At 34.2% G+C, this 25,199-nt stretch overlaps 2 protein-coding genes and 1 long non-coding RNA gene across 35 annotated transcripts in view; 1 reads left to right on the forward strand and 2 right to left on the reverse strand.

The window, feature by feature from the left end:
• Positions 1-25,199, forward strand: part of dnm1a (dynamin 1a) — a 582,590-nt gene that overhangs the window by 133,504 nt on the left and 423,887 nt on the right. For 12 of the 16 annotated variants that reach the window (XM_087251007.1, XM_087251010.1, XM_087251006.1 and 9 more), the window contains 2 exons: positions 1,300-2,696; positions 3,231-4,331. The exons of 2 other annotated variants lie outside the window; for them this stretch is intronic. The gene's annotated coding sequence lies outside the window, so the exon portion shown is untranslated. 16 annotated transcript variants of the gene reach the window in all.
• LOC147843770 (uncharacterized) lies at positions 8,495-10,679 on the reverse strand. The gene is made up of 3 exons (XR_015490916.2): positions 9,605-10,679; positions 8,805-8,954; positions 8,495-8,704 (listed from the first exon to the last, which is right to left on the reverse strand). It is a non-coding gene; the product is annotated as an uncharacterized LOC147843770 (long non-coding RNA).
• golga2 (golgin A2) overlaps positions 14,768-25,199 on the reverse strand; it is a 58,011-nt gene continuing 47,579 nt past the window's right edge. For 9 of the 18 annotated variants that reach the window (XM_087252500.1, XM_087252502.1, XM_087252501.1 and 6 more), the window contains 5 exons: positions 24,325-24,499; positions 23,806-23,973; positions 21,271-21,377; positions 18,498-18,666; positions 14,768-18,207 (listed from right to left, as the gene is read on the reverse strand). In XM_087252500.1, the coding sequence (XP_087108626.1) occupies positions 17,930-18,207; positions 18,498-18,666; positions 21,271-21,377; positions 23,806-23,973; positions 24,325-24,499 (897 nt within the window). In that variant the 3' untranslated portion in view covers positions 14,768-17,929. 18 annotated transcript variants of the gene reach the window in all.

Consider the following 25,199-nt stretch of genomic DNA (forward strand, 5'->3'; position numbering starts at 1 on the left):
CAGTCGTGTTTTGAAAGCGTAGATCATTTGCGATGTTAAACTCACCCAAACTTAATAACTAACACACAATAACAACTCGTATAAGTTACTGGGTAAATAGTTTAACAGATTGTTATGAGGTAATTTTACTGCGCTGCGGCAGGGAAGGAACGAATCTTACCTGGTGTCGATTCAACTGTGGCTATTTCTTCACATTAGCTCGACCAGGCAGTTCGCGTGTGCACCATCGTCTATTTAATTTGTTGAATTTCAAGAAATAAAAGGTACAAGTAGTACTTGTGAAACAGAAATCCTCCGAAGGGCGGTAATTAAATCCGACGCGAGAACTGTTAGAAACACGAAATGGCGCGAAATTCAAATGTCAGTGGCGGAGTGATACTACACGCAAGAAAGTAGGACCGAGTTATAGTGTTGAATAAAACCTTCATTCATTAATTTTCCTTCAGCTTAATCCCTTTAATCATCACTGTTCACCACAGCGGAATGCACCATCTAAATAAAACATTTCAGAATAAAAGTTCTACTATTTAAAAATGGTTAACACACTCCTGTTTAACTTAAGCCAGCTTCAGTACACACCAAAATCAGCACACTAAACCTATAAATCAAGGAATAAAATGTGTAAGAATTATATAACAACAAAAATTGACGTTTCCAAGTAATATTTGACACAAAAAGTTTTTTTCCAAAGTATATAAATGGGTCTTTTGTATAAAAGAACATACCATTGCTTCTCTGTCAACAAAAACACAGCAACACTCAATCAAAAACACTGAAATTCAGGATGTTTTTTTTTTTAAGTTTAAAAAGAAAACATCTTGAGGAATTTGATTGATTTTTCAATCAATGAATTGACATTTAGACACTTAGTTTTAAGTATGACTTTATACATTCTTAACAATACTGGATTATTTCAATACAATTTTGGGTAAAACATGGACAAAACCAACCACTGGGTTAATTTTTTAATTAAAGAACCAAATATAACCCAATTTTAAGGTTTGTCCATATTGTACACAATTTGGGTCAAATAACACAGCATATTTGCAGTGTATGTAAACAAATACTTTGGCAATGATATGACATTTTATTTTGAATTTAATTAAGTGATCTGTAAACTATTATATAAAATTAATGTAAATTGGTAAACTGTGCTCATGTAGGCTATAGGTCTGCTGTTAGTAATGCAGGACAGTGTGTTTGTCTTCTCTCCGTGTCACTCGGAGGACAGTTTCTACTTTCTGTCTGCTGTGTTTCTTTGTCTGAATGTTTAATCTTCTTTTCTCTTTTCTGCTTCAGCCAGTCAAACAAAAGCAGCCCTTCTCAGACCCTTCTCTCCACGTGACCCTTATCTGCTCCTCTTCACTTCTTCTTCTTCTGTTTTCCCCACATTGAGTAAAAAAAAAAGCCCAACAGAACCAACATCAACCCAAGCAAAAAGACCAGACGTGATGATTCCTGCACCGTCTGCTGGAGGAGACGACTTTGAGAAATGTGTTAAATTTATCGTGATATCATAACCTTCTAGAAGCTCATTGTGTTAAATTCATGACTTACTCACCTGTTTTAAACCTGTTTTATCCATTTACTTTCTATATAGAACTGGTACTTTGAAGAATATTGGTAACCAAACAGTTTTGGAACCCATTGACTGACAGTGGATTTGAAACTGTTTGACTGAGCTGGGTGGATTACAAATTACATGACAAGATTAACAGTTTATATTACCGACTAATATTGTTGTGTAACTTGTAACCAGTAATTGATTACAGTTCAAAAGCAATCCAAAAGTAGTCAGATTACATTACCATAAATGCGTAATCTAAGAGATTATATTACAGACTAATATTGTCATGTAATTTGTAATTAGTAATTGATCACAGTTCAGAAGTAATCTAAATGTAATCCAAAAGTAGTCGGATTACATTACCATAAATGCGTATTCTAAGAGGTTAAATTACTGACTAATATTGTCATGTAATTTGTAATCAGTAATTGATTACAGTACAAAAGTAATCTAAAAGTAATCCAAAAGTTGTCAGATTACATTAACAAATGTGTAATCCAGAGGATTACATTACCGACTAATATTGTCATGTAATTTGTAATCTGTAATTGATTACAGTTCAAAAGTAAATCTAAAAGTAATCCAAAAGTTGTCAGATTACATTACCATGAATGTGTAATCCAGCAGATTCTAATACTAATATTTTCATGTAATTTGTAATCAGTAATTGATCACAGTTTAAAAGTAATCTAAATGTAATCCAAAAGTAGTCAGATTACATAAACAAACGTGTAATCCACAGGATTATATTACCGACTAATATTGTCATGTAATTTGTAATCTGTAATTGATTACAGTTCAAAAGTAATCTAAAAGTAATCCAAAAGTTGTCAGATTACATTACCATGAATGTGTAATCCAGCAGATTATAATACTAATATTTTCATGTAATTTGTAATTAGTAATTGATCACAGTTTAAAAGTAATCTAAATGTAATCCAAAAGTAGTCAGATTACATAAACAAATGTGTAATCCACAGGATTATATTACCGACTAATATTGTCATGTAATTTGTAACCAGTAATTAATTACAGTTCAAAAGTAATCTAAATGTAATCCAAAAGTAGTCAGATTACATTACCATAAATGAGTAATCTAAGAGATTATATTACCGACTAATATTGTCATGTAATTTGTAATTAGTAATTGATCACAGTTTAAAAGTAATCTAAATGTAATCCAAAAGTAGTCGGATTACATTACCATAAATGCGTAATCTAAGAGGTTAAATTACTGACTAATATTGTCATGTAATTTGTAATCAGTAATTGATTACAGTTCAAAAGTAATCTAAAAGTAATCCAAAAGTTGTCAGATTACATTACCATGAATGTGTAATCCAGCAGATTATAATACTGACTAATATTGTCATGTAATTTATAATCAGTAATGATCACAGTTTAAAAGTAATCTAAATGTAATCCAAAAGTAGTCAGATTACATTAACAAATGTGTAATCCAGAGGATTATATTACCGACTAATATTGTCATGTAGTTTGTAATCTGTAATTGATTACAGTTTAAAAGTAATCTAAATGTAATCCAGAAGTAGTCGGATTACATCACCATAAATGTGTAATATACAGATAATATTTTTGGATTACATTTAGATTACAATTGAGCTGTAATCAGTTACTGGTTACAAATTACAATATTAGTCAGTAATATAATCTCCTAGATTACATTTATGTAATTTCACTACTATTGGATTACATTTAGATGTCTCTGCTAAAAAATAAACAAAGATTCAATTTGAATTCTCTGCGAATAAAGTAATATACAAATATTAAAAAAAGAAAAATGAGGAGAATTAATGAATCATAAATAACAATATGCCGATGTGTAAATAACATGTAATCATGTAATCCATAAAAGTAACTGTAATCTGATTTCAAGTATTTTAAAAAGTTTACTTCAAGTACAAGTAGTTGATATTTGTAATCAGATTACATGTAATCCATTACCACCCATCTCTGCTATTTGATTACCAACATTTTTCAAAATATCTTTCTCCAAAGCCATGTACTCCCACACTCCAAAAAAAAGTCTCAATCAGTATATCATCTTTTTTTATAACTGAAATGTTAAGATGTTGTGTAGATTAAAACCAGACAAATGTGATAATATAAAGGCTTTCAGGTACGCATGTTCACCCTTCATAATCAGCAACCATTCTTTCATTTAGTGAAAACTGAATCTTTAGTGAGGCTGGACTGAATTAGAGAGTGCAATATAACCATCGGTCAGACGAATCTACACGCTGACCACACATTCATGCCATTGAAAACATACTAGTGCAGTTTTAGGGTGAACAGACGTTTGTTTGTGTGTGTTTACAAACCTGTTGAATTCATTCAGTTTGAGGATATTTTCCCCCACACACAGGCTGTGTTTGGAATTTAATACTCGCTTACTGTATATACAGTATATATTGTGTACTGCTTACTATATTTGCATGTGAAAGTGCACTGTTCAATGCTATGTAAATGGTAGCGTGCATGTTTGAGCCATGCGTTTGTCTGATCAGGCAAGATGATTAAAAAGCTGCACATTACACGCACATGCATATGCAGAATATTTGCATACTGTATATAATATATACTGCAGAAATAGTAACAGTAGTATGACAGTCTAAACATAGCCACATTTGATTAAAGGTGCTGCAAGCCATTTTAGTTGAAACACATTATTAAAATTTTTTGTAATTAGACAAAAATATGACTGGGGTCCATAAAGAGATGTTATAATGGCAAAAAAACAAAATGGTTTAAAGCATCTTTAAATGCCGCTGATGGACATTTTCCTCTGTGTGGACAAACTGTCTCAATACTGCATCGCAACTACACTGTAAAAACTGACTAGTCACTTTAACTAAAGTAAGTAAACTCATAGCTTTTAAAGCGATTAGTTGACTTTACTTAATAAAGTAAGTAAACCTGTTGCTTTTAAAGCGATTAGTTGACTTTACTTAATAAAGTGAGTAAACCTGTTGTTTTTAAAGTGATTAGTTGACTTTACTTAATAAAGTGAGTAAACCTGTTGCTTTTAAAGCGATTAGTTGACTTTACTTAATAAAGTGAGTAAACCTGTTGCTTTTAAAGCGATTACTTGACTTTACTTAATAAAGTGAGTAAACCTGTTGCTTTTAAAGCGATTAGTTGACTTTACTTAATAAAGTGAGTAAACCTGTTGCTTTTAAAGCGATTACTTGACTTTACTTAATAAAGTGAGTAAACCTGTTGCTTTTAAAGCGATTAGTTGACTTTACTTAATAAAGTGAGTAAACCTGTTGTTTTTAAAGCGATTAGTTGACTTTACTTAATAAAGTGAGTAAACCTGTTGTTTTTAAAGCGATTAGTTGACTTTACTTAATAAAGTGAGTAAACCTGTTGTTTTTAAAGCGATTAGTTGACTTTACTTAATAAAGTGAGTAAACCTGTTGTTTTTAAAGCGATTAGTTGACTTTACTTAATAAAGTGAGTAAACCTGTTGCTTTTAAAGCTATTAGTTGAATTTACTTAATAAAGTGAGTAAACCTGTTGTTTTTAAAGCGATTAGTTGACTTTACTTAATAAAGTAAGTAAACCTGTTGCTTTTAAAGCGATTAGTTGACTTTACTTAATAAAGTGAGTAAAGCTGTTGCTTTAAAAGCTATTAGTTGACTTTACTTAATAAAGTGAGTAAAGCTGTTGCTTTTAAAGCGATTAGTTGACTTTACTTAATAAAGTGAGTAAAGCTGTTGCTTTTAAAGCGATTAGTTGACTTTACTTAATAAAGTGAGTAAACCTGTTGCTTTTACAGCGATTAGTTGACTTTACTTAATAAAGTGAGTAAACCTGTTGCTTTTAAAGCTATTAGTTGACTTTACTTAATAAAGTGAGCAAAGCTGTTGCTTTTACAGCGATTAGTTGACTTTACTTAATAAAGTGAGTAAACCTATTGCTTTTAAAGCGATTAGTTGACTTTACTTAATAAAGTGAGTAAACCTGTTGCTTTTACAGCGATTAGTTGACTTTACTTAATAAAGTGAGTAAACCTGTTGCTTTTAAAGCTATTAGTTGACTTTACTTAATAAAGTGAGTAAACCTGTTGCTTTTAAAGCTATTAGTTGACTTTACTTAATAAAGTGAGTAAACCTGTTGCTTTTAAAGCGATTAGTTGACTTTACTTAATAAAGTGAGTAAACCTGTTGCTTTTAAAGCTATTAGTTGACTTTACTTAATAAAGTGAGTAAACCTGTTGCTTTTACAGCGATTAGTTGACTTTACTTAATAAAGTGAGTAAACCTGTTGCTTTTAAAGCGATTAGTTGACTTTACTTAATAAAGTGAGTAAACCTGTTGCTTTTAAAGCTATTAGTTGACTTTACTTAATAAAGTGAGCAAAGCTGTTGCTTTTACAGCGATTAGTTGACTTTACTTAATAAAGTGAGCAAAGCTGTTGCTTTTAAAGTGATTAGTTGACTTTACTTAATAAAGTGAGTAAACCTGTTGCTTTTAAAGCTATTAGTTGACTTTACTTAATAAAGTGAGTAAACCTGTTGCTTTTACAGCGATTAGTTGACTTTACTTAATAAAGTGAGTAAACCTGTTACTTTTACAGCGATTAGTTGACTTTACTTAATAAAGTGAGTAAACCTTTTGCTTTTAAAGTGATTAGTTGACTTTACTTAATAAAGTGAGTAAACCTTTTGCTTTTAAAGCTATTAGTTGACTTTACTTAATAAAGTGAGCAAACCTGTTGCTTTTAAAGCGATTAGTTGACTTTACTTAATAAAGTGAGTAAACCTGTTGCTTTTACAGCGATTAGTTGACTTTACTTAATAAAGTGAGCAAAGCTGTTGCTTTTAAAGCGATTAGTTGACTTTACTTAATAAAGTGAGTAAACCTGTTGCTTTTACAGCGATTAGTTGACTTTACTTAATAAAGTGAGCAAAGCTGTTGCTTTTAAAGCGATTAGTTGACTTTACTTAATAAAGTGAGTAAACCTGTTGCTTTTACAGCGATTAGTTGACTTTACTTAATAAAGTGAGTAAAGCTATTGCTTTTAAAGCGATTAGTTGACTTTACTTAATAAAGTGAGTAAACCTGTTGCTTTTACAGCGATTAGTTGACTTTACTTAATAAAGTGAGTAAACCTGTTGCTTTTAAAGCTATTAGTTGACTTTACTTAATAAAGTGAGTAAACCTGTTGCTTTTAAAGCTATTAGTTGACTTTACTTAATAAAGTGAGTATACCTGTTGCTTTTAAAGCGATTAGTTGACTTTACTTAATAAAGTGAGTAAACCTGTTGCTTTTAAAGCTATTAGTTGACTTTACTTAATAAAGTGAGCAAAGCTGTTGCTTTTACAGCGATTAGTTGACTTTACTTAATAAAGTGAGCAAAGCTGTTGCTTTTAAAGTGATTAGTTGACTTTACTTAATAAAGTGAGTAAACCTGTTGCTTTTAAAGCTATTAGTTGACTTTACTTAATAAAGTGAGTAAACCTGTTGCTTTTACAGCGATTAGTTGACTTTACTTAATAAAGTGAGTAAACCTGTTGCTTTTACAGCGATTAGTTGACTTTACTTAATAAAGTGAGTAAACCTTTTGCTTTTAAAGCGATTAGTTGACTTTACTTAATAAAGTGATCAAAGCTGTTGCTTTTAAAGCGATTAGTTGACTTTACTTAATAAAGTGAGTAAACCTGTTGCTTTTACAGCGATTAGTTGACTTTACTTAATAAAGTGAGTAAAGCTATTGCTTTTAAAGCGATTAGTTGACTTTACTTAATAAAGTGAGTAAACCTGTTGCTTTTACAGCGATTAGTTGACTTTACTTAATAAAGTGAGTAAAGCTATTGCTTTTAAAGCCATTAGTTGACTTTACTTAATAAAGTGAATAAACCTGTTGCTTTTAAAGCGATTAGTTGACTTTACTCAATAAAGTGAGTAAACATGTTGCTTTTAAAGTGATTAGTTGACTTTACTTAATAAAGTGAGTAAACCTGTTGCTTTTACAGCGATTAGTTGACTTTACTTAATAAAGTGAGTAAACCTGTTGCTTTTAAAGCTATTAGTTGACTTTACTTAATAAAGTGAGTAAACCTGTTGCTTTTAAAGCTATTAGTTGACTTTACTTAATAAAGTGAGTAAACCTGTTGCTTTTAAAGCGATTAGTTGACTTTACTTAATAAAGTGAGTAAACCTGTTGCTTTTAAAGCTATTAGTTGACTTTACTTAATAAAGTGAGTAAACCTGTTGCTTTTAAAGCGATTAGTTGACTTTACTTAATAAAGTGAGTAAACCTGTTGCTTTTAAAGCTATTAGTTGACTTTACTTAATAAAGTGAGCAAAGCTGTTGCTTTTACAGCGATTAGTTGACTTTACTTAATAAAGTGAGTAAACCTGTTGCTTTTACAGCGATTAGTTGACTTTACTTAATAAAGTGAGTAAACCTTTTGCTTTTAAAGTGATTAGTTGACTTTACTTAATAAAGTGAGCAAAGCTGTTGCTTTTAAAGCGATTAGTTGACTTTACTTAATAAAGTGAGTAAACCTGTTGTTTTTACAGCGATTAGTTGACTTTACTTAATAAAGTGAGCAAAGCTGTTGCTTTTAAAGCGATTAGTTGACTTTACTTAATAAAGTGAGTAAACCTGTTTCTTTTAAAGCGATTAGTTGACTTTACTTAATAAAGTGAGTAAAGCTGTTGCTTTAAAAGCTATTAGTTGACTTTACTTAATAAAGTGAGTAAACCTTTTGCTTTTAAAGTGATTAGTTGACTTTACTTAATAAAGTGAGCAAAGCTGTTGCTTTTAAAGTGATTAGTTGACTTTACTTAATAAAGTGAGTAAACCTGTTTCTTTTAAAGCGATTAGTTGACTTTACTTAATAAAGTGAGTAAAGCTGTTGCTTTAAAAGCTATTAGTTGACTTTACTTAATAAAGTGAGTAAAGCTGTTGCTTTTAAAGCGATTAGTTGACTTTACTTAATAAAGTGAGCAAACCTGTTGCTTTTACAGCGATTAGTTGACTTTACTTAATAAAGTGAGTAAACCTGTTGCTTTTAAAGCGATTAGTTGACTTTACTTAATAAAGTGAGCAAAGCTGTTGCTTTTAAAGCAATTAGTTGACTTTACTTAATAAAGTGAGTAAACCTGTTGCTTTTACAGCGATTAGTTGACTTTACTTAATAAAGTGAGTAAACCTTTTGCTTTTAAAGCGATTAGTTGACTTTACTTAATAAAGTGAGCAAACCTGTTGCTTTTACAGCGATTAGTTGACTTTACTTAATAAAGTGAGTAAACCTGTTGCTTTTACAGCGATTAGTTGACTTTACTTAATAAAGTGAGTAAACCTTTTGCTTTTAAAGTGATTAGTTGACTTTACTTAATAAAGTGAGTAAAGCTGTTGCTTTTACAGCGATTAGTTGACTTTACTTAATAAAGTGAGTAAACCTGTTGCTTTTAAAGCTATTAGTTGACTTTACTTAATAAAGTGAGTAAAGCTGTTGCTTTTAAAGCGATTAGTTGACTTTACTTAATAAAGTGAGTAAAGCTGTTGCTTTTAAAGCGATTAGTTGACTTTACTTAATAAAGTGAGTAAAGCTGTTGCTTTTAAAGCTATTAGTTGACTTTACTTAATAAAGTGAGTAAAGCTGTTGCTTTTAAAGCGATTAGTTGACTTTACTTAATAAAGTGAGTAAACCTGTTGCTTTTAAAGTGATTAGTTGACTTTACTTAATAAAGTGAGTAAAGCTGTTGCTTTTAAAGCTATTAGTTGACTTTACTTAATAAAGTGAGTAAAGCTGTTGCTTTTAAAGCTATTAGTTGACTTTACTTAATAAAGTGAGTAAAGCTGTTGCTTTTAAAGCGATTAGTTGACTTTACTTAATAAAGTGAGTAAACCTTTTGCTTTTAAAGTGATTAGTTGACTTTACTTAATAAAGTGAGTAAAGCTGTTGCTTTTACAGCGATTAGTTGACTTTACTTAATAAAGTGAGTAAACCTGTTGCTTTTAAAGCTATTAGTTGACTTTACTTAATAAAGTGAGTAAACCTGTTGCTTTTAAAGCGATTAGTTGACTTTACTTAATAAAGTGAGTAAACCTGTTGCTTTTAAAGTGATTAGTTGACTTTACTTAATAAAGTGAGTAAAGCTGTTGCTTTTAAAGCTATTAGTTGACTTTACTTAATAAAGTGAGTAAAGCTGTTGCTTTTAAAGCGATTAGTTGACTTTACTTAATAAAGTGAGTAAACCTGTTGCTTTTAAAGCGATTAGTTGACTTTACTTAATAAAGTGAGTAAACCTGTTGCTTTTAAAGCGATTAGTTGACTTAACTAAAAAAACATGTTTGTAACTTGGAACTTTATAACTTTACTTACATTAAGTAAAGTCAACTAATCGCCTTAAAAGCAATGGTTTTACTCACTTTATAAAGTTGTACACTGGTCACTTTTGTACAGTGTATGCAAATTGATGTCAAGTGTGTAAATGATGAATTTCATTATGAAGATCAAGATTTAGCAAAAAAAAAAAATGAAATGTACAATATCTCTGCAGGTCTATGCATAGAAATCATTCCAGTTTGTTGTGTTCTGTTGAAAATATGAGCAAAAGCCTCCACATTGGTGGACTGTAATTCTGTTGTTGTTGTAATAATAATAATAATGTGTAAAGATAGTAAAGGCCCTGACGCTGTGGCATGAGCAGGTTTGACCTGTGCCGTATCAGTAGTACATTTCTGTCCGTTTCACTTCAGGAATATTTCCCAGAATCCACTCCTCGTCTTAGTAAACGCCTCGTTATTTAAGAGTTCCTGGTTTGTCATGGCCATACTGTATCTTAGGTGTGTGTGTTGCGTATATTTTTGGTGCATTTATGCAAATTGTGCTTCCATTGTCTAGAGGCTAGTGTAGTCCACATGTATGATTATTGAATATTAAATTATTATGGATAAGTGATTTATTTAAGCTTCTGATCATGTGTAAATTGTGTGGAGGAATAACCCGTGTTTGGACAGAAAGCGGAGTGTGTATCGCGTGACTGACTGACTGAAAGTGAGCGTGTGTGTGTGTGTGTCGTGTCCTGCTCGGTGGATGAGTTTGTCTTCATTAAAGTTCAGTGTAACAGTAATATTTTGGTCTGTTTTCTTCTGGTCTTCAGTATTCGGTTATTCTTAGTTAATAAAGGACTTGTTTGAGCAGATTACATGCATCTTAAAAAAATATGGCTAGTACAAAAACATTCCTTAAATTATTTCTACCACATAAAGAAGAAAAATATGAGAAAACAATCATGTTGGAAAATGATGACAAGAAGTGTCGAAATGGAGAATAAGATCAATCAATAGCATAAATAATAATAGTATTAATAATTTAAAGATACAAATTGTAATGTACTAAGCAATAATTATGAGATAAATGTGAGTACCCATATTAGTGAATATAAATGATAGGTATATACATACAAACATAGGTACAGCTGTCCAACTGCTTGTTAACGCAATCAGCCAATCACATGGCAGCAGCTCACTGCATGTAGGCATGTAGACATGGTCAAGACGATCTGCTGCAGTCCAAAGCGAGCATCAGAATGGGGGAGAAAGGGGCTTTAAGAGACTATGAACCTGGCTGGGTTGCTGCTGCCAGACGGGCTGCTCTGAGTATTTCAGAAACTGCTGATCTACTGGGATTTTCACGCACAACCATCTCTAGGGTTTACAGAGAATGCTCCGACAAAGAGGAAATATCCAGTGAGTGGCAGTTCTGTGGGCGCAAATGCCTTGTTGATGAGGCCAGAGCTCAGAGGAGAATGGCCAGACTGGTTCCAGCTGATAGAAAGGCAACAGTAACTCAAATAAACACTCGTTACAACCGAGCTCTGCAGAAGAGCATCTCTGAACACACAACAGGTCCAACCTTGAGGCGGATGGGCTACAGCAGCAGAAGAGCACACCGGGTGCCGCTCCTGTCAGCTAAGAACAGGAAACTGAGGCTACAATTCACACAGACTCACCAAAACTGGACAATAGAAGATTGGAGAAACGTTGCTGCTCTGATGAGTCTCCATTTCTGCTGACACATTCAGATGCTCGGGGCAGAATTTGGCCTCAACAACATGAAAGCATGGATCATCCTGCCTTGTATCAGCGGTTCAGGGCAGCTTTGGGATGTGGTGGAACGGGAGATTGGCATCATGGATGTGCAGCCGACAAATCTGCAGCAATTGTGTGACGCTTTAATGTCAATATGGTGCAAAATCTCTGAGGAATATTTCCAGTAGCTTGTTGAATCTCTCACACCAAGGATTAAGGCAGTTATGAGGGCAAAAAGAGGTAAGTAAGCTGTACCTAATAAAGTGGCCGGTGAGTATATACCATGTATATATACAAAATTGTATAGAAAGTCTGACCTAAACGCATAAATCTGGCTGAGAAATCATGAGTACAGTCAAAATAGACATCTTAACAGGCTAATTATGGAATTAACATGTAAATATCAAGCAATAATTATGAGGCTAAAACATTAGCATTATTACCCCTAATACAAACAGGATTAAGACATTCATTCTTTTTTTTTTTTGGCTTAGTCCCTTTATTAATCAGGGGTAACCACAGGGGAATGAACCACCAACTTATCCAGAACATGTTCTACACAGCGGATGCTCTTTCAGCTGCAACCCAGTACTGGGAAACATTCATACTCACTTATACAATACAGTCAGTTTAGTGAATCAATTCCTCTATAGCGCATGTGTTTGGACTGTGGGGGAAACCGGAGCACCCGGAGGAAACCCACGCCAACACAGGGAGAACATGCAAACTCCACACTGAAATGCCAACAGGCCCAGCCAGGACTAGAAGCAGCAACCTTCTTGCTGTGAAGCTACAGTGCTACACACTACGCCACCATGCTGCCCAAATTAAGGCATGCCAAGTCATAAATACAACAATGAAGAAATTACACATGCATAATGTGCAAATATAACCAAGAAAGAAATATGATGGTGAATTATTCATAAATAAATGCAAATACAAGATTACAAAAACTCCATAACAGCATATTAGATCATGATTACAAAAACAAAAGGCCTTACTTGCAATATCTTTAAAGGTGGTTTAAAGTCACGTCATGTCAAAAAATGCTTTATAAACAAACAAAAGATTTAGGTCATTAGGTCAATTATGCACGCAATTAATAGTAACCCAATGTTGGGTCAAATATGGAGAAACCCCACCACTGGGTTAAAAACTTGCATTTAAATTTAAGTGAGAAAATGTACATTATTTTTTATGTCAGCACAATAGCCAAGTGGTTAATGCACCGACATACATTTCAGTAGCACGTCAGGGCGTCCCGAGTTCGAACCCCAGCTCAATGATATTTTCCTACTCTAGCTCTCTCTCTCTCTCTCTCTCTCTCTCTCTCTCCAACTTCGCTTCCGGTCTCATTGCTGTCCTATCTAAATTGGCCAAAAATATATATTTTTAAAAATCTAAATATATTTTATAGCAATTTTTAAACAGAAATTTGACATGGCTAACATGTAAGAAATGAGTCTGCCTCGACCCAACTTCCACTCTAGATGGTGAATTGATGCAAGGGCTGACTTATGAGAAACAAGGGAATTCAACAGTTTGTTGTCTCTGCGTTGTTTGAGGTGACTACATCTCGACCAAATGGTACCAGTTGTAGAATAGGGATGGGTGTGGTGCACAGAGAACTAATTCAGCAATGGTGTTAAAACTGCATTAACATCGAGAGATAGAGAGAGAGAGCAGCTGAGCCAACAGCCAAGGAGCAACTTCATTAACATATAAAGGCAAGTCTAAAAGGCAACATCTAAAACACTATAAAGGTTTGAGTCTAAGCATGTTCGGGGTTTAATCTGACTCTGGTTGTGTATTTTGAGACGGCTATGCTGAATAAACATCTTCATTAAGATTTTCTTCGTCATCATTTTTTCTTACAAATAGTTATGATGCATGAATACATTTGAATTCGCAAAATTGTCATTCATAATAATTATTTAATAAAAAAATTTCAATTTTTGTCATAATTTGGACTTTTTTCAGAATATCAATGCACTTCCTAATTAATAATGAATGCATTTGAGTTAAATATGTAAATGTGATAGACTATGATATGCATATACTTCAAATGAAACGCTCTTAAAGCGACAGCACACTTGAAATTAAAAAAAAAAAATCGTATGTTGAAGATATTTTGAAGAATGTTGACTACCATAGTTTTTGTTTTTCCCATTATGGAAGTCGATGGATATCATAAGAACATTCTTCAAAATAATGATTTAATAAAAAAAAAACATTCAAATTTTGTCATAATTTTGACTTTTTTTCAGAATATCAATGCACCACGTAATCATTAAAAAATGCATTTGAGTTAAATATGTAAATGTGATAGATTATGATATGCATATACTTCAAATGAAACGCTCTTAAAGGGACAGTACACTCAAAATTCAAAAAACTGTATGTTGAAGATATTTTGAAGAATGTTGACTACCATAGTTTTTGTTTTTCCCATTATGGAAGTCGATGGATATCATAATAACATTCTTCATAACAATTATTTAATAAAAAACAATAACATTTTTGTCATGATTTAGACTTTTTTTTTTAATCACACTCTTAAAAATACCAACACTGGGTCAAATATTGACAACCCATCCTTATTTTAAGGATGTTTAATTAACAAACATCGAATATTTTTATGCAATAATTATTATGAATGACGGTTTAATAAAGCATGACGTCTTACTGTACTGTATGAGGCAGAAATGTCTATCCATGTCTTTTCCTACTGAAACAGTTTCAGGGAAACTGGCAGCACAATCACCTCACAGCAAGACGGTCGCTGGTTCGAGCCTCAGCTGGGTCAGTTGGCGTTTCAGTGTGGAGTTTGCATGTTCTCCCTGTGTTGGCGTGGGATGTATGTGTGTGAATGAGAGTGTATGGGTGTTTCCCAGTGATGGGAAGGGCATCCGCTGTGTGAAACATATGCTGGATAAGTTGGTGGTTCATTGCACTGTGGCGACCCCCGATGAATAAAGGGACTAAGCTGAAAAAAAAAATGAATGAATGAATGAATGAAGAGTTTCAGGAAAACATTGTCATGTCCAGTATATACAGTATCCTCAAACACCACACAGGCTAATCATCCAGGAGAAGACAATAAACTAATTAATAAACAAATCCAATTTTGCTCAATCAGATTTATTTAGGAGGAAAAAAAAATAATCAAACTAGTCATTATTACTCCTTCATTCGCTGTGATCCATCATCAGTGGAAATTAAAACCCATTAGTGTGTAATAATCATCATCATCATCATCCCAAATAAATAAATTCTGCTTTAGTTCAGCTGTATAGTAAGAAAGCACACAAACCTGCCGCCTCCAGTCTGCCCAGCATCATCCTTCAGTCAATATACAGTATAATACACAGATACACTATTTACACCTCTACATGAACACACTCACACACACACACATGCCTGACTGAAGCCCGCGCACCAAAGAAAGACCAATAACAGATGCCAATGCTAATAAAAGTGCTTTGGAGTACAGCCCAGTGAAATACCGCGGTACTGCAGACCGGATATACAGTATTCTTCAGATGTAAACAATCAACTCTCTTCCAGTCACAAACACTTTCCATGAAGCCGGAGCAGAATATCAATGCACTTCATAATTAATAATGAATGCATTTGGGAAAATATGTTAATGTGATAGACTATGATATGCATATACTTTAAATGAAACGCTCTTAAAGGGACAGTACACTCAAAATTCCAAAAATGTTAAGATATTTTGAAGAATGTATTTGTTTTTCCTACTATGGAAGTGGATGAATATCATAATAACATTCTTCAAAATATCTTCTTTTGTGTTCAGCAGAAAAAAGAAATGCATTACAGTCTTTTTTTGGGTGAACTGTCTCTTTAAGCAATGCATTACACTCTTGTAAGCCAACCATAACTCATCACTTATCATAACAAAAGGGTTTCTTCATAGAAAGTGTTCCTAAAATCACCGATAACCATGATGCGGTGAAGTGTCTGATGTTTGATGGAGATGAACTCAAGCTCTGCTCATGTAAGAGGAATTATACAAACCATTTTCTCTAATATATATATATTTATATACAGCTCGCATTCATTCTCATCATCCAATCACGACGCAGGAAACTCTCAGCTGACGAATACAGGCGTCATAGAGTTCGACACAAACAATAGGCAACATCTGAGGAAGAAAACACAAGGTGCTCGTGTGTCTGCAGGGAGGAACATAACGTCATTACACGTCTCCAAAAATAATAATGCTCAATGAAAACCAGCCTCAGCTCACATTAGACTCGCTTCTAACCTACAATGTGATCCATTAAACACTCAACTCAGCTGATTCAGAACTTTCTCAACACTGCCCTACATGCTTTCAAGCAAACAAACACTTGATCATGAACACTTATCATCGTCCTAGTCCAGAGCTGCTTCATCACGATGCCCTAGTTAGTGTGCCAGTTTATTACGTAACAAATTCATTCAGAGCGAACAAAGAGTTGATTCATACTGGAAGAAATTTGTTGATTCATACCGGAACAAATATTAGATTCAAACAGAAAAAAAGATTTGATCCAGACTGAACAAATATCTGAATCAGACCAAACCAATCATTTGATTCAGTTAAAAAAACAATTGAATTAGGCCAAAGAAAAAATTTGATTCAGACTGAACAAATATTTGATTCAGACAGGAAAAAATACTTGACTCAGACCAAATCAAACATTTGATTCAGACCAAAACAAATCATTTGATTCAGACCAAACCAGACACTTGATTTAGACCAAAACAAACAATTAAATTGGACTGAACAAACAATTGATTCAGACAAAACCAAACATTTGATTCAGACCAAAACAAATATTTGATTTAGAACAAAACAAACAATTGATTCAGACCAAACCAAATATTGGACTCAGACAAAACCAAACATTTGATTCAGACTAAAACAACCAATTGATTCAGACCAAACCAAATATTTGATTCATAAAAAAACAACCAATTGGTTTGGACTGAACAAACAATTGATTCAGAACAAACCAAATATTTGATTCAGACAAAACCAAACATTTGATTCAGACTAAACCAAACATTTGATTCAGACCAAACCAAATATTTGATTCAGAACAAAATAAACAATTGATTCAGACCAAACCAAACATTTGATTCAGACTAAAATAACCAATTGATTCAGACCAAACCAAACATTTGATTCAGACCAAACCAAACATTTGATTCAGACCAAACATTTGATTCAGACCAAACCAAACATTTGATTCAGACCGAACATTTGATTCAGACCAAACCAAACATTTGATTCAGACTAAAATAACCAATTGATTCAGACCAAACCAAACATTTGATTCAGACTAAAATAACCAATTGATTCAGACCAAACCAAACATTTGATTCAGACTAAAATAACCAATTGATTCAGACCAAACCAAACATTTGATTCAGACTAACATAACCAATTGATTCAGACCAAACTAAACATTTGATTCAGACCAAACCAAACATTTGATTCAGACTAAAATAACCAATTGATTCAGACCAAACCAAACATTTGATTCAGACTAACATAACCAATTGATTCAGACCAAACTAAACATTTGATTCAGACCAAACCAAACATTTGATTCAGACTAAAATAACCAATTGATTCAGACCAAACCAAACATTTGATTCAGACCAAACCAAACATTTGATTCAGACCAAACAATTGATTCAGACCAAACCAAATATTGGACTCAGACAAAACCAAACATTTGATTCAGACTAAAACAACCAATTGATTTGGACTGAACAAACAATTAATTCAGACCAAACCAAACATTTGATTCAGACCAAACCAAAAATTTGTCTCAGACCAAACCAAACAATTGATTCAGACTGAACCAAATATCTGATTTATATCAAACAAACGACTGATTCAGACCATATAGACAATCAATTCAGACTGAACTAGTATTTGATTCAGACTATGCAAGAATGATTCAAACCAAACAAATTTTGATCCAAATCAAACAAATGAATTGATTCAGACTGAATAAACAATCGTTTCAGACCGAATCAATGAATCTTACCGCTCTGAATCATCACTGATCTGTCAGGAAACTCTGTCTAATGCACTTAAAGTGAACTAATCTGCAAATCAGTCGAGAGCAGCAAGAGCTGGCATCCGTATGAATCGACACACAAACCAAACAAAGCTTCAGAAGTCCAGAATTCCTCTAGAAATCCAGAGAAACTGAGTGAAAACGCACGTAATCTGCACGTCTGTGTCCCTAATAATGCTGGATTCAGACCACCAGGATCTTGACCTCGTCGTGCTCGTCGGGCCGGTAGAAGAACGGGATGCAGGGGTTTTCTCCGAGGAATGGAGCGGGTCTGGATTGAGGATTCTGGATCTCCTGGAGAAGCTGCATGATCTGGCGGGCTGTCCCGTCTTCTTGGGGTCTCAGGGACGGGCTGGAGATTGGGTCAGCTGCAGGCCGTTCTGAACTCTGGGATTGAATCTCTGCTGTGCTGGACTGAGGAGATGAAGACACGTCCATTGCTGTGCTCATGTCCAGAACAGCTGAAGGTAGAAAACAAAATCAACATTACAGGAAAGTCGAGACTTTAACAGGATTTGATGGATCACCACACTACTAGCTATGCTTTCATCCACCTATTTTGTTGCACACTTTTGAATATCACATAACATATGCTTAATGGACACAACAAGATGCACATCAATGGAGAAATGCATGTGCACAACTGATTAGGATAAACGTCTTAATCAATAAAGTTCAGATGATCTAAAAAGTGTTTATGCAGGCAAGAACTATGGCTTTTCTTGACTGAACGTGAATGGTGCTGCTGTACCTGGAGCGTCCACACCGCTGATCTCCATGCGTCTCTCTGCAGGATGGATCTGCTCCGCATTAGAGTTCAGCAGATCCGGGTTTCCCACAGCGCTCATATATCTGCTGTACCACTCGTTACGCTCGCCCACCAGACGCATCACCAGATCCTGCAGCTCCGCCAGCTTCGTCTAAACACAACACACACGACAGAACACACACTGTAAGAGGCTGAATTATCATAGCAGGGCTCGAAATTTGGTCGCATATGCGCCCGAAATTTTATCTATGCGACCTCAAAATATATTTGTGCGACTAGTTTTTACTGCAAAATGTTCAGCACATGCGCAGATTCGGCAGACTTTCAAGCAGAATGCATCTCTAAGCTCTTTGTCTGCACTTGAAACGGGAAACGCAGCGCTCAGAAATGGTTTACAACAGTTGTCATGTCAACTTGCTGCAGTAAACAAAGCCAAGTCCGTAATGCTTGCCCCGCCTTCGCGCTCTTCTTATTGGCCCACCACTGCTCAAGCACTGAATGCGAATGATTGGTTAATATCAGCTGTCAATCACTCAGCCAGTGCCTTCTTGCTTGGGATGACAGAGAGAGCTACTACTATATATATATATATATATATATATATTTTTTTTTTTTTTTTTTTTCCTAGTTAGTTTGATTATAGTTAATTTCAAATGCAATAAATATGTTTGTATAAAACTTGTAGTAACGGTGCTTATAATTAGTGGGTGCAACTAAATTTTGGCTGATGCGTCTACATTTTTAGTTAGGAGCCCCGGTGCTACCAAGCAAAAAGGTTAATTTCGAGCCCTGCATATGCATTTGTTTATATGACAAAACATGTCTTTTTGACTCTAGAAGGTCCATACTGACTCCAAAGGCAGATACTGATAAGATCAGTCCTGGTGTGTGGACTTTGGGGGTTTTATGATGTGGTCACATGTTGATTGGTCAGTTTGGGCTTTAGTCACATGGTCAAGAAAGATACAAAACAGGTGTAAAACTCTGCTCTGGCCTGTCTTTTCCTGATCTGCTCCTCTCATCCTCTGGAGCAGGGGTCACCAACCTTTTGGAAACTGAGAGCTACTTCTTGGGTACTGATTAGTGTGAAGGGCTACCAGTAATTAAACAACACATTTTCTTAATTTACTTTTAATGATATGTTATTATTAATAATTAATAATATTCATCTATGTGAAGACACTGATCATGCTAATGATTTCTCACAGTAGTTGTCAACGATTTAACAAGTTAGATAAATATCAATATGCAACACTTCATTTGTCTGAAAGTGTTTTTAAAGTTTTTTTTAATATATATAACTTAAGTAATTTTCAAATTTACACCAATGCAAGTGTGATTTAAAAAGAATACCTATAAAAATATTAGATGCAGCTTACTCATATGTGGTGCTATGGTGAGCTATTTTTAGAACAGGCCAGCGGGCAACTCATGTGAACCTGGCTGGCTACCTGGTGCCCACGGGCACCATGTTGGTGACCCCTGAGTCTATCCTCTCTGACTCTACTGCAGTCAGGCTAACTTCTGGGCCTGCTCTGTTTGTCCCTCTCTCTCCCTCTGTGTCTCTCCTTCTACCTCTGGTCACTTAATTTTATATTTAAGCTGGGTACAATTTATATCACATGTTTTATCATTTCATGTTTGATCATTTTATACACTCATTTTGTAATTAATTCAGTTTTAACCACAGCAAGTTATAGTCATTAAATCATCTCATTTTCAAGTATTTGTGAATTAATTTAACATCAACATTTAATTGTTCCATATTGCAATACAATACAAACACATAATATCAGCGCTCTCCCACATTTACAGCAATTAACACTGCACTTATTTACATTTTTGGTATGAGATTGCAGAAGAATGATTTGACTAGAAATGTACAGTTTTTACCATCATGCTGATCACTTTCTAGTCGCTCAGCAGAACTACAGTTCGAACCGCTGTGGTTAAACCCATTCCTACAACACCAACACTCCTCATATAGGGCTGCACGACTATGAAATCTGGCTGGTACTTTAATGTCATTTACATATACTAATGTACGAAATTTCATAGCATGGGCTTGTTTCAATAAGAATAACCCTAAATAACGAGTAAATAAGCAATATGCACTGATGTCCTGACAGTATATTAAGGGCTTATGTGCTGTGTGATTTCCTATTTTAATAAGTATTGCTTGTGTGCAGCACTTTGGGCAATGCTGTGTTGTAAAAAAAATGTGCTATATAAATAAACTACTGCTACGAAATAATAGCAATTAGGACTATTTTGGAGCCCATACAGAAACTTATTAAATTCAACATAAACTTATAGTCTCAGGAATGGCTTTATACTCAAGTGAAAGCACAAGTACTTGAGGAAATGTGTTTGTAACACACATTGTGCACAATGTTCTTAAAATGTGTTGTGAAAAATGTGATGAATCTAAAGCAGGGGTCACCAACCCTGTTCCTGGAGAGCTACCTGCCTGTAGAATTCAGTCCCAACCCTGATCAAACACACCTGAACCAATTAATAGTACCTAAAGCAGCACTTGATAATTACAAACAGGTGTGTTTGGTCAGGGTTGCAACTGAAATGTGCAGGAAGGTAGCTCTTAAGGAACAGGCTTGGTGACCCCTGATCTAAAGAGTGCTTCTGTGTTTGGCATATGTCTCCCCCTTGTGTCTGTTAAAAAAACTGCAGCAATCCAAGTCCTCTTGGTTAGATTTAAGAACAGTATTTAGAGAGTAATTTGATCATCTCTTCATACCTTCATCTCCTCCTTGTCTTTGGCCAGCATGTTAATGTACTGCTCCTTTTCAACGTGCTTTTGCTTCATGATGGCTCTCTGGTTCTGATACAGCGCGATGTATTCACCTACACCACAAACAGAAGCACATTCGATAAACAAATGACTGCTCGCAAATGTTTGCATCCGCCTGATGTGTGTGAGTGTCTTCTATGCATATTGATTGTTTCATAAACACACACACACATGCATGTACAGTTGAAGTCGAAATTATTAAACGGCCATTAAATTTGTTTTTCTTTTTCAAATTCTTCCCAAATGATGTTGAACAGATTCAGGAAATGTACACAGTATGTCTGATAATATTTGTTCTTCTGGAGAAAGTCTTATTTGTTTTAGTTCGGCTAGAATAAAAGCAGTTTTTAACTGTTTTAAAACCATTTTAAGGTCAGTATTATTAACCCCTTTAAGCAATATTAGTTTTGGATTGTCTCCAGAACAAACCACTGTTATACAATGACTTGCATAATTACCCTAACTTTACCCTAATAACCCTAGTGAAGCCTTTACATTTCACTGTAAGCTGTATAGAAGTGTCTTATAGAATATCTAGTGTAATAGTATCTGCTGTCATCATGGCAAAAATACAGAGAAAATAAATCAGTTATCAGAGATGAGTTATTAAAACTATTATGATTAAAAATGTGTTAAAGAAATCTGCTCTCCGTTAAACAGAAATTGGAAAAAAAAAACAGTGGGGCTAATAATTCAGGAGAGCTCATAATTCTGACTTCAACTGTGTATAGACTTAAATGTCTTTACATTGAAAATAATATAATATCTTTATTTTTGTAAGCCATGCATGACATACACACACACATACATATATACACGCACGTACACACACACACACACACACACACACACACACACACACACACACACACATATATATATATATATATATATATATATATATATATATATATATATATATATATATATATATATATATATATATATATATATATAATATATATATATATATATATATATATATATATATATATATATATATATATATATATATAAATATATATATATATATATATATATATATATATATATATATATATATATAAATATATATATATATATATATATATATATATATATATATATATAATATATATATATATATATATATATATATATATATATATATATATATATATGTATATATGCACGCACGCACACACGCACGCACGCACACACGCACGCACGCACACACGCACGCACGCACGCACACACACACACACTGTATATACAAAATAAATTATATTTAAATATAAGCATGTATGTAAATATTTTAGTTTTGTATATTTTTGTATTCTATGTACATGTGTGCACTTATATACGCAGTCGAACGCAAAATTCACAATTTTCTTCTTTTAAAAATATTTCCCAAGTGATCTTTAACAAAGTAAGGAAACTATTGACAGTGCTTCATATAATATTTTTGCAGTTTCTGGAGGAAGTATTTCCTTTAGTATGGATGGAATAAAAAATATATAACATTTCAAAAATGTAAAAACTTCAACACTAAACATTTATAATACTATATGTTTAAATAACAATGACTAATTAGCAAATTAAGTCAAGAAATGCCACATTTTGATTAGACTGTCTACAGAACAATCCAATGCCTTGCATAATTAACCTAGTTAAGCCTTTAAATTACACTTTAAGCTGAATAGCAGTATCTTGCAAAATATATACGTATATGTACAGACGTTTACATTATATAGAGGTGCTTATTCAATCACCAGCCACTTTATTAGGTACACCTCTCCGACTGCTTGTTAATGCAAATTTCTTATCAGCCAATCACATGGCAGCAACATTTAGGGATGCAGACATGGTCAAGACGATCTGCTGCAGTTTATAAAGCATGAACTATCTCAGACTGGTTTCTTGAACATGACAATGAGTTCACTGTACTCAAATGGCCTCCACAGTCACCAGAGCTCAATCCAATAGAGCAGCTTTGGGATGTGGTGGAACGGGAGATTGGCATCATGGATGTGCAGCCGACAAATCTGCAGCAACTGTGTGATGCTATCATGACAATATGGAGCAAAATCTCTGAGGAATATTTCCAGTAGCTTGTTGAATCTCTGCCATGAAGGATTGAGGCAGATCTGAAGGCAAAAGGGATCCAACCTGCTACAAGTAAGGTGTGCCTAATAAAGTGGCCGGTAAGTGTATATGGTTATATTTGTTTTTAGTATTCGTTTTGTGTTTATTTTGCTTTCTGTATTTGCTTATATCCGTTTCCCTATTCGAGTATCTAACCCTGACATTGTTTTCAATATCTAATATTCCATATTTGCTTCTGCTTGCGAAGCACTTTGAGTGGCATTTTATGCAAGTAAAGTGCTATTCAAATAAAAATGCATTATCATTATAATAATAATAATGATATTAAAAAGTGCAAGATCTCTAAAGCAGCACTCATGTTATGTCCTGCAGTTGTGATGTGCATCAGCGTCTCACCGATAGTGTCAGTTTCTCCGGAGAGCTGAATGCAGCGGTGCTCCAGCTCCTCCAGACGCTCCTTCAGATCTGCTTTCTCCTGCATCAGTTTAGTGAATCTCTCCTGCAGCTTCTCCATGGCCACTCGCAGAGCCTCGTGCACCTCCACCGGGACGCCCTCGGAGCCGTCTGCACAGGGAAATCAGCTAATAAATCCATGCATTTACTAAAACAGCTGCAACATTTGACATGTAGAGAAGTTTTTGTAACCGATTTACTACTACTGTTGCAACAAAGGTCAAACAGTTCATTAACATTAATTGAAATGCATTCACTAAAACAACTAAACTCGCGACATTTGACAGGTGGAGAGGTTTACTGAACTTGTTTACCAACACTTTTTCTTTGCTCCGTTGCAGATTCTCCAGAAAAATGCAAAGTATAGTTGAGTAATAATAATAATTTAGCAGCAAGTTGAGCGCTATTGTCATTCCAGGACATGTGTGGATAAACTGGAATGAAACGTGGTTGAATATGCACCTGTCTCTGCACACGTGCTGTGAGGTTCGTGATGATGATGATGATGGTGATCGTGGCTCATGGCCATCAGCTGCTGCCGGGTGTCCTGATGAATTCTCCTCTCCTCCTCCAACCGGCGGCTCATTTCATCTCGCTCCGCCTCCACACGCGACAACACAGAGTGGATAAACTCCTTCTGCAGCCATCAGAGAAAGAGGAGGAAGAGTTTACCTAATAACTGCTGATGAGCATTCTAGTTATTGTCAGATAAAAGCACAGCTAAAGTAGTTCCAGCAGGTTTTTACAGCTCCATATCACTCCGCTGAATGATTAGAGTTATACATCAGAACAAAACAGAAAGTTTTAGTGGAGATGTGGAGGACACTAGTGCTACACACAGGAGATGCTTGAGGAGGACACACACCTGACTAATACACTCTCAACATACAACATCTCAACAGTGGATATACAGCAGTGCTGGAGACCAGAGAAGGAGAGCAATAATGCAAAGCGGACCGATAAATCATTGGAAAATGATGCCCACAATCAATTATTCCTTAATGAATAAAACCACTCAAACAGATTTAATGGTATCAGCAGGAGAGAAGTCCTTTTAGAGGTCAATTATGTCTTTTTCCTTTGAAACCTTTATTATTAAATGATATATTATATGACTTAAAATAAATCCATTATATTATATTGAATAAATATTAATAATTATTATTATTATTATTTAATGAATGCTAAAAACACTGCTATTTTTAACTATAAAAGCATTAACTAAGCCACACTAAATATGGAAGGTAATTAATATTAATTAATGTTTAATTTGTTTGGGAATAATACAACACAAATACATTAAACTGAACTAACAGACATCCATGCATTTACCATAA

The sequence above is a fragment of the Danio rerio genome, chromosome 5, assembly GCF_052040795.2.
Source record: "Danio rerio strain M-AB ecotype USA chromosome 5, GRCz13ab, whole genome shotgun sequence".
Lineage (NCBI taxonomy): Eukaryota > Metazoa > Chordata > Actinopteri > Cypriniformes > Danionidae > Danio > Danio rerio.